The 9,948-nt window shown below is 45.0% G+C and overlaps 1 protein-coding gene across 2 annotated transcripts; it reads right to left on the bottom strand.

Annotated features, from left to right (window-relative positions):
• Positions 1–1,672: 1,672 nt before the first annotated feature.
• Positions 1,673–9,278, bottom strand: IL12A (interleukin 12A). Of its 2 annotated transcripts, XM_012447326.2 has the most exons (7): positions 9,248–9,263; positions 8,102–8,247; positions 4,984–5,097; positions 4,480–4,521; positions 4,363–4,404; positions 4,130–4,273; positions 1,673–1,828 (listed from the first exon to the last, which is right to left on the bottom strand). In XM_012447326.2, exons 1-7 carry the CDS (start codon positions 9,261–9,263, stop codon positions 1,673–1,675), a joined length of 660 nt encoding a protein of 219 aa, XP_012302749.1. The 2 variants fall into 2 exon arrangements, with proteins under 2 accessions (XP_012302749.1, XP_064234589.1); XM_064378519.1 differs by lacking the exon at positions 4,984–5,097 and having other exon boundaries at positions 9,248–9,278.
• Between the last annotated feature and the right edge of the window lie 670 nt (positions 9,279–9,948).

The following is a 9,948-nucleotide window of genomic DNA, read 5'->3' as shown; positions in this document are numbered from 1 at the left end:
GTTTTGTGGAAGACAATTTTTCCACAGACCCAGCGGTGGTGGGGCGGTGCAGGGGGCAAGGATAGTTTCAGGATAAACTGTTCCACCGTGCATTATCAGGCATTACTTAGATTCTTTTTTTTTTTTTTTGAGACAGTCTCGCTCTGTTGCCCAGGCTGGAGTGCAGTGGCACAATCTCGGCTCACTGCAACCTCCTCCTCCCAGGTTCAAGCAATTCTCCTGCCTCAGCCTCCCGAGTAGCTGGAATTACAGGTGTCTACCACCATACTCAGCTAATTTTTGTATTTTCAGCAGAGACGGGGTTTCAGGATATTGGTCAGGCTTGTCTCGAACTCCTGACCTTGTGATCTGCTCGTCTCAGCCTCCCAAAGTGTTGGGATTATAGGCATGGGCCATCGTGCCCAGCCTACTTAGATTCTTATAAGGAGCATGCAGCCTAGATCCTTTGCATGTGCAGTTCACAATAGAGTTTGTGCTCCTATGAGAATCTAATGCTGCTGCTGATCTGACAGGAGGTCTCAGGCAGTAATGCTTGCTCACCTGCCACTCACCTCCTGCTGTGGGGCCCACTCCCTAACAGGCCATGGACCAGTACTGGTCAGTGGCCTGGAAGTTGGGGACCCTTGGTTTAGAGAATTAAAAAGATGGAATTTAACATTTAGCTCATTAAGAGCACATCTCTTAAGCCAAAGTAAAGCAATTAGCCATGTGGTTCAGGCAAAATTTCCATACAATTTTAGGTAAATGGAGAGATTTTTCTGGTTGTAAATTAGAGACAATTTTTCTCTCAGAGCCCAAAGGGTCATGAAAATTAGAATAATTAGGCTAGAAGACCTCTTAGTGACTTTTTTTTCTGGTTGAAGAATATTACGATGTATTTGTTTAATGCATAGCATACTTTTAGACTCATGTTGAACAAAAATAATAAACTCTCAAAAACCATTACTCACTTGGCTGCCTTAATAGTAAAGCACATCTTGTCTTACTAGGGTCCTTTTAAAAATGAGATGAAAGGAACTAGGAAAGGAATAAGAATATTGTGGCATTCTTTCCAAAGTAATTGTGTTGAAGTCTCATCAGAGTTTTCAGTTTTCCCACAATGTGTATTTTAACACTTAAAAGTACATTAAAAAATAGGAGAATCACTTTAATTCAATAATTTTATTTTCAGAACACTTAATATTTTTCAAATCTACTTGATAAATAATTTAATAAATATAACATAAATAAATATAAGTTAGTTCAGATGCATTCATGATCACAAAGCTATATAAATAAATATTTTATAATAAATTACGCTTGCATGTTTGTTTCTACAAACACTTTGGTACAGAAATAGCTTATAAATTCTTGCTCTTCTATTAAAGTGAATGAAAAACATTTTCAGGATGGACATTTTCCCTCCTTAGCAATTTGTTTATGAAAACTTAAAAACAATTTATCCACAGTAAATATGAAAAATACTTGATCAGAGGTATCATGTGAATGTAATAGTCCCATCCTTCAAATTTTGGTGGTACACTATTGTAAATATAAGCATGAGAACTTCTATAGGAGATTAAGTAGGGCCGAGTCAAGACCCCCCTCCCTAGTTCTTAATCCACATCCTTATCAAAATTTCTTCATTTCAAATTCTTATAAAAATGGCAATGGTCTGGAGGGACCTCGCTTTTTAGGAAGCATTCAGATAGCTCATCACTCTATCAATGGTCACTGCCCGAATTCTGAAAGCATGAAGAAGTATGCAGAGCTTGGTTTTAGTTCTATAAAAATCCGGTTCTTCAAGGGAGGATTTTTGTGGCACAGTCTCACTGTTGAAATTCAGGTCCTAGGAGAATGAACAGTAAGTGTGACCTACATAGTATTTCAAAATTAAAATATTCATTTATAAAAATGTGTGAAACCAGTGAATGTCTCAAAGCCTGCAATTCAGTCCCTCATTCCACTCCTAAACCCAGCCCAAATCTACTGTCAGCCAGGTCACCAGGCAGAACCTGAGAAAAGAAATACTCCTTTTCCAAGCACGTGCATCTTCAATGAGCTCTGAAAAGATCCTTAAAACTATTTAGAAAAAAGTCATCAGTGGGAGTTGTGTTTTAGAAAGGAACAGTTCCTTTAAAATGACATCTGTTGCAATATCTAATTAAATTTATATACGTTACATTAAAAAGCCACTTCCGTTTTGCACAGGGAGGTGATGGATTGCTACCGATCAGAACTCAGTAACAGGTCTGTTTACTGAAGACATGCCATTTGCGTTAGATAAATAAACCTGGCAATGGATTTCCCGTTTAGCACTTTGATTTGACAACACAACATAAAACCTTATATTTGCACCCTTGATGAATAAATACTTTCATATGTTCCTCGCAAAAAGTCTGAAAGAAAGCTAGAATAGATAAAGTCACCCCATTTTATACGGGAGGAAACTGAGGCACAGAGGGGTTAAGTGACTTGGGCATAGTTGTCTGGTTACTGGTAGAACTGATTCTAGCACCCAAATCCCCCAACTCCTCTTGGTCTTAAAAATAAAAGAGCCACTACAGCTCTCTAGATGGTAACATTCTTTGACACTTGCATAAAGCTCATTGCCTTTCAAACAAGTAATCTGGCACACACACACACACACACAAACACACACACAAACATGTACAAGAAAAGAATAAAAGTAAATCAGTTACTTTCCAGACAACGATTTCTGCCACTATATTTTTATTCCATGTCCTAGTCACCAAGGCAATCACTTTCTCTTATGTGAATATGTCTGTTTTATATTCGCATCGTATTATGGTGATTCAGAACATTACAAAGCAAGCTGTGCCTATGAGTAACATTATAGATGCCCCAGATTATAGGTCATTCTTTTTTTTTTTGAGACAGAGTTTCCCTCTTGTTACCCAGGCTGGAGTGCAATGGTGCGATCGCGGTTCACCACAACCTCTGCTTTCTGGGTTCAGGCAATTCTCCTGCCTCAGCCTCCTGAGTAGCTGGGATTACAGGCATGTGCCACCATGCCCAACTAATTTTTTGTATTTTTAGTAGAGACAGGGTTTCAGGGTTTCACCATGTTGACCAGGATGGTCTCGATCTCTTGACCTCGTGATCCACCCGCCTCGGCCTCCCAAAGTGCTGGGATTCGCGCCCGGCCCTATAGGTCATTCTTTTATTTGGTTCACAATGGGTCATAATTAGGCACCAATCTTGCTTGTTTTCCCAGAAATATTTGCAGATCATACCACAGAATCAACACTTTGAAGTCTGGTTTTCTCTTTTTTTTTTGAGACGGAGTCTCGTTCTGTCAGTAGGCTTGAGTGCAGTGGCACAATCTCAGCTCACTGCAACCTCCACCTTCTGGGTTCAAGTGATTTTCCTGCCTCAGCCACCTAAGTAGCTGGGACTACAGGCGCACGCCACCATGCCTGGCTAATTTTTGCATTTTTAATAGAGACGGGGTTTCACCATGTTGGCCAGGATGGTCTCTATCTCTTGACCTTGTAATCTGCCCTCCTCAGCTTCCCAAAGTGCTGGGATTACAGGCGTGAGCTACTGCCCCTGGCCTGGAGTTTGCTTTTTTTAATGTAATCTGGAGTCTGCTCTTAATGTGATCTGCTCACATCTATGCTCCCTATAGAGGGTACCCTCAAGGCTGTCTCCTTGAAAATGTAGGTCTGTTAGGCCTTTAAAAGAGTGGGGGATGGCCGAGCGCAGTGGTTCACGCCTGTAATCCCAGCACTTTGGGAGGCCAAGGCAGGTGTATCACCTGAGGTCGGGAGTTTGAGACCAGCCTGACCAACATGGAGAAACCCCATGGAGAAACCCGTCTCTACTAAAAATACAAAATTAGCCGGGTGTGGTGGTGCATGCCTGCAATCCCAGCTACTCAAGAGGCCGAGGCAAGAGAGTCACTTGAACCTGAGAGGTGGAGGTTGTGGTGAGCTGAGATCGTGCCACTGCACTCCAGACTAGGCAACAACAGCAACACTCTGTCTCAAAAGGAAAAAAAAAGGCGGATGGGGGAGTGATTCCAAGCCTTTAGTAATCCAGAAAGAGCTAATTTTCCACCTCTTCCTTGAGGATGCTGGCTGAAAAGCGTGAAAAACGTGCTCTCACTGATAGAATGAAGTCTTACCTGCATCAGCTTGTCAATAACTGCCAGCATGTTTTGATCTAGAAAGATCTGCCTCTTAGGATCCATCAGAAGCTTTGCATTCATGGCCTTGAACTCCACCTGGTACATCTTCAAGTCTTCATAAATACTACTAAGGCACAGGGCCTGGGTGACATGACAAGATGGGGAAGTATCCATTGAGATGGGCTAAAAACATTCCCCCCATTGCATTTGAGGAAAAAGCTGTGTCTTACCATCATAAAAGAGGTCTTTCTGGAGGCCAGGCAACTCCCATTCTAGAAGAAAAAATAAACAGACATCAATGATATGATTTCATCATATGAGCTGAAACCTTTCATTTTTTGACTTACAGTTATAAAAGAGGTCTCTCTGGAATTTAGGCAACTCTCATTCTAGAGGAAAAAGAAATCATATATCAAAGTATTAATGCTTAGTATAAATCTTTCTGACTTTACAGGTAAAACTTTTTTATTATGGTAAAAACACATATCGTAATATTTGCCATCTTAACTATTTTTTTTTTAGAGACAGGGTTTCATCATATTGGACAGGTTGGTCTCCAACTCCTGACCTATGGTCATCCACCCGCCTCGGCCTCCCAAAGTGCTGGGGCTACAGGCGTGAGCTACTACGCCCAGCCCATCTTAACTATTTTTAAGTGTTAAGTATATTCATATTGTTGCAAAAAAAAAAAAAGAAAAAAAAAAAAACCGTCTGTCTTTATAATTTTTCTCTAAAACCTAACTTCTGAAGTAGGACCAGTTAAAGTCTCATCATGATGGATACCAGAAACGTGAATTTGTAGAAGCAGGTGAGGTTTGATGCACATGCTTTGGGAGGAAAACTCCCCATACCTTGGTTAATTCCAGTGGTAAACAGGCCTCCACTGTGCTGGTTTTGTCTTTTGTGATATCTTCATGATCAATCTCTTCAGAAGTGCAAGGGTAAAATTTTAGAGTTTGTCTGGCCTATAAGAAATGAAAAAGAAACTCAGTTTCTAACATTGATAAGGCACCTGGCACCCTGCAAGGCTGATACACCAGGGTGCCAGGCAGGCTCCAGCTGGTTGCCCTTGACCTCTGTCTCTTTGACCTGCAGGAAATTCTAAGGAAATAGATTCCTTACATTCTGTCTCTCACCCTCCTTTCCCTATGCTTGGGACATGTTTCTCTGGATGACATATTTTTTCATTATATAAACACAATAAATCATGTCAACAGCCTATGCTAACCAGCCTCCATACCACACTGTAACACTTGCTTCTGGTGAAAACTGTTTCTTCTTTTACTAAAGTGATTGTGTTCTATGAATACCTATTTAAAGTATCACTTCTAAAGGGGGAACTGTTAAGGTCACAGCTTGATGGATATAATAACCATGCAAACCCTTAAGACAAGCTGAGACTTAATTTGCAGTGCACACACACACATACACATACCCAGAGATGTCATCTTAAAAGTGTGTTGGAAACCTTTGGGTAAAATTATGAAATGTATCTTAGGAAATAAAGGACTTTATGATTGAAGATTATGATCATTTTTCCATTCAACACCCTGATGGGTGCCAGGCACTCCATTAGGTACTAAGAACATGACAGAGAAGGAAACCATGTATACTCTCCTGGATTCCAAGTTTAGCTACTGAGACAGACAAGTGCCCAAATGACCAGGAGGCATCAGCAGGCGAGATATGCTGAGAAGGGCATGAAGCTTCGGAGGAGGAGCAGGAAGGGAAGCGAAGTTTCCTAGAGATGGTACATCTGCCTTGAAAGGAGTAAAACTGGCCAGGTGTGGCGGCTCACGCCTGTAATCCCAGCACTGCGGGAGGCCGAGGCAGGCCTGTCACGAGGTCAGCAGTTTGAGACCAGCCTGGCCAATGTGGTAAAACCCTGTCTCTACTAAAAATACAAAAGTTAGTTGGGTGTGGTGGCACCGCCTGTAGTCCCAGCACCTTGGGAGGCTAAGGCAGGAGAATCACTTGAACCTGGGAGGTAGAGGTTACAGTGAGCCAAGATTGTGCCATTGCACTCCAGCCTGGGCAACAGAGTGAGACTCTGTCTTGAAAAAAAAAAAAAAAAGTAAGATGTTGACAATGGAGGAGGGAAATTTCAGACAGAGGTGAAACACGATGAAAAACATGAAACAGCATGAGCCAAGAAGCAAGGCCTGAAAATGCAGAATACATTTGGGCACAAGTAGTAGAATCCCTTTCTGTGGTAGGCAGACCGATTCCCCATCTCCAAAGACATCCACCTCCCAATCCCTGGAATTTAGTAATGTGCTATGTGACCTGCCAAAGAGGAATGAAGGTGCAGATGATATTCGATTTGCTAATCAGCTGATCTAAGAGCAGAGAGATGATTCTGGATTATCTGGGTGAATCCATTGTAAGCAGTGTCCTCAAAAGTAGAAGCAGGTAGAAGGTCAGTCCAGAGGGAGCAGCATGAGAAAGACTCAAGCAGACATTGCTGATATGGACAATGGAGGGGGCCACAAGTCAAGGAATGTGGGCAGCCTCTAGACCTGGCAAAGCAAAGCAGCAGATTCTCCCCAGGACCCTCCAGAAGAGCGCTACCGCTGTGCTGACACACTGATCTTAGCACATAGGACCCATTTTGGACTTCTGATGCCCAGAGCTATAAGATAATACATTTGTGTCGTTTAAACCCACTACGTTTGTAGTAATTTGTGACAGCAGCAGTAGGAAAGGAATACACTATTCCTCGAGGTGTTTAAACAGACCTGTACAACTCCACTATTCTGAGCAGGTTAAAAAGAGATTCGGAGGTGTCAGTCCAGTGTTGTTCTTCAGGTCTTTTTAAGAGAAGCTAGAAATTTGAAATCTTAATTGAAATGTCTGGTTTTTGACTGGCACCAAAATAAAAAATAAACGTAAAGCCCAAACTCTTCAAACCTGGATACGGTCTGTGAATCACAAGCATCTACCTCCTTTGTTTTCTACTGCAGCAAAGTTGATAAATAAATGATGCACAAAACATGAAATTGATTTCTATAATCTTTTGGCCCTTAGGACCGTATCTGGGAGTAGAGGCATCAGCTTTTGCACACAAAACATCTATATGCATTGGAGCATGTACAGTTTACCCATTTTGAACGTTTCTTCAGGAAACAAAGCAGTTTTCACCTGAGCCCTGTGTCCAATTAAGATTAATTGAATTGTGAGGAGCAATGCACAGCCCATTATGAAAGATTAAAAGGGAAAAAGAGCCCTTTAAGAAGGCTCGGTGACACTGAGCTTTTTTAAAGATATTCATAAGGCAACAAGCTAGAAAACACTCAAGAAAGGTTTCCTAGAGAGCAGACAGGAAGGGGACATCTTTTAAAACACTAGCCTTTAGCCCTTGCACCATAACTACTGGAGTAGTTTTTAAAGGCAATATTTTTTGCATTAAAATATGAAACCTAAAAAAAAAATGAAGAGAGCTGCGAACAAAATTAGGTAACTGTTCCCTAGAAAATGAGGGCTACGTGTGCGCCGTCGCAGTCCTCCCCGAGACGTGTCGCTCTGAGGAGGACCTGTGTCGCCAAGCAGAGGCTGGCGGGCAGCAGGAGGGACGAGGCTACTTCATCTTCATCACCCCTACCCCCCAACACAGAGTATGCTGTTTCTGGGATGGATCAGTGGTGTCAGAGAAACCGTGTGGACCTGACACAATCCTCTCTCTGTTGGCAGGCTACAGGAGCACTGTAAATATCCACTTTACTCTGTGTAGACACAGCCAAAATCACCATCATTATAATTTATTACTACTCTTACTTTCTCTGGAGACGCAATTTCACCAGGACTCTCTAACGCTCGGGCCATTTGTAAAGTTCCCTCTCCTGCTGTTGACAGCTACTAATGAACTTCCACAATTTCTCTGCAGTTCCCTCAGGTGCCAGAGGATAGGACCAGAGGCTCCGTCCTCAGGGAGGGCGCAGGTGCACAGTGAAAAGGACAGGAAAAGCTCACCTTCTGGAGCATGCTGCTGACGGCCCTTAGCAGGGTTTGCGAGTGGTGAAGGCACGGGAACATTCCTGGGCCTGGGGTGGCCACGGGGAGGTTTCTGGCCAAGCTAAGGCAGTCCAGGAGGACAAGAGTGGCCACAAGCAGGAGGCCTGGAAGGGAAGGGAAGGGAAGGGGCAGGAAGAGGAGCTTCAGCCTGGATGGGCTGCCTGCACCACTTTTCCTCCATTCTGGCCACCTTTGCCCATCCATTTCTGCTTGGCACCCCCTCATCCAAAGACATGCTCCCTCCACCTGTTTCCACCACTTTTCCTTCAACACCTGAAAGATGACTCGAGTTATTACTCAGCACCACTCTATTCTAGGGCTAGAGGCCAGCTCCCTGTGAGGGTCTGGGGATGAGCTTGGACATGGGTGTTGAACCCTGTGCTCACCCAGAGAAAGCCTCCATGTTTTGATCAGAAAAACCCAGACCAGGTGTGGCTATGTCAGACTTAGGACCCAGTGTTTTAAAAACAGAGGGGTGAGAAAGCCTTTTTTGTTGTTTTTTTAAAGACGGAGTCTTGCTCTGTGGCCCAGACTGGAGTGTAGTGGCATGATCTTGGCTCATTGCAACCTCTGCTTCCCTGGTTTAAGCAATTCTCCCTGCCTCAGCTTCCCAAGTAGTTGGAATTTCAGGCACCCACTACCACACTTGGCTAATTTTCATATTTTTTTAGTGGAGACAAGGTTTTGCCATGTTGGCCAGGCTAGTCTTGAACTCCTGACCTCAGGTGATTTGCCCACCTGGGCTTCCCAAAGTGCTGGGATTACAGGCATGAGCCATTCACCTGGCCAAGCCTGACTTTAGAGCTGGCTAGGATCTGCCTTCTACTTGTAGCTGAGGGATCCTAGGCAGGAAGGCAGGAAATCTCCCACGCTGGGCCTCAGTTTCTCCTCTATGAGTGGGCATAATGATAGCTCATCAGGCTGTTTGGAGATGAAAAGAGACTTGCCTGTTTAGCGCATGGTGAGACCCCTATTTATTCCTTTTTAGTGGAGACGGCTGCTGTTCCCGTCTCTCCTTGGGCAGACCCGAGTTTCTATCCCTCTTCCCAGGCAGCCGCCCCTCCGCACCGAGCGAGCGGGAGCCCGGGCCGGCTGGGTACTCACTGCGCGCTGGACACATGCTGGGCCGGCAGTGCAGGGACACTGGGCGAGCCGCTGGATGCAGACCTGTGGCCGCGGCAGGTGAGGGCGCTGGCTGCAAGGCTGACCCAGGGGGCCACAATTTTATAACTGTCTCGAGGCGCGGCAGGACTTTCCCGGGACTCTGGTCTCTTGCTTTCTCTCTCTCTCTCTACATCAGCTTCTCGGTGACACGTGCGGCCTGGCCGGCCCGCGGGGTTTGCGGCGCTTTCGGATTAACTCCCGGGGTGCCCGGCCGCGCCGTTTTGGGACGGCCCCGCCACCTCCAGCTCCGCCCAAAGTGGAAGCGAAATTTTCGCAGTTACTGCGCGGGGTCCACAGGCGGGCGGGACACCCCGCCCACCACCCTGGTCCCCCGGCCTCTGCCCGACGCCCCTCGTCTCAGCCACCCGCCCCGCAGCCGTGCAGCGCCCCCTGCTGACGCAGCGAGAGTAGTGCCACCCGGGGTCCTTGTCCTGCGTAGGGATGAGCCCAACCCCGACCTCCAGCCTAGTTCTGGAAGGGGTGGGCAAATCATTCGTTCATCATTCGTTCCTTCAGGTGGCCCACTGGATGTCAGGCCGATGTTGCGCCGGGCGCAGAACACCCAGGGAGAACAGGACCCTTAGGGGCACTGTCACACTAAATCAGACTCAATGCGTTTTGTTCACGAGTCTTTTCTGAGA

This window comes from Aotus nancymaae, unplaced genomic scaffold, assembly GCF_030222135.1.
Source record: "Aotus nancymaae isolate 86718 unplaced genomic scaffold, 86718_ANA_hifiasm-v0.15.2.pri h1tg000019l, whole genome shotgun sequence".
In the NCBI taxonomy this organism is placed as follows: Eukaryota; Metazoa; Chordata; class Mammalia; order Primates; family Aotidae; genus Aotus; species Aotus nancymaae.
The sequence above is the reverse complement of the archived record's forward strand: the minus strand, read 5'-3'. Positions and strand labels throughout refer to the sequence as shown.

Bases quoted from the DNA above. Each gene is read 5' to 3' on its own strand.
- IL12A (XM_012447326.2), bottom strand. The intron at 5,098-8,101 runs GTGAGCTTTTCC...CATTTCTTATAG, and splicing joins TCAGCAGCATGCTCCAGAAG to GCCAGACAAACTCTAAAATT. The intron at 4,405-4,479 runs GTAAGTCAAAAA...TTTTTCTTCTAG, and splicing joins GAGAGACCTCTTTTATAACT to AATGGGAGTTGCCTGGCCTC.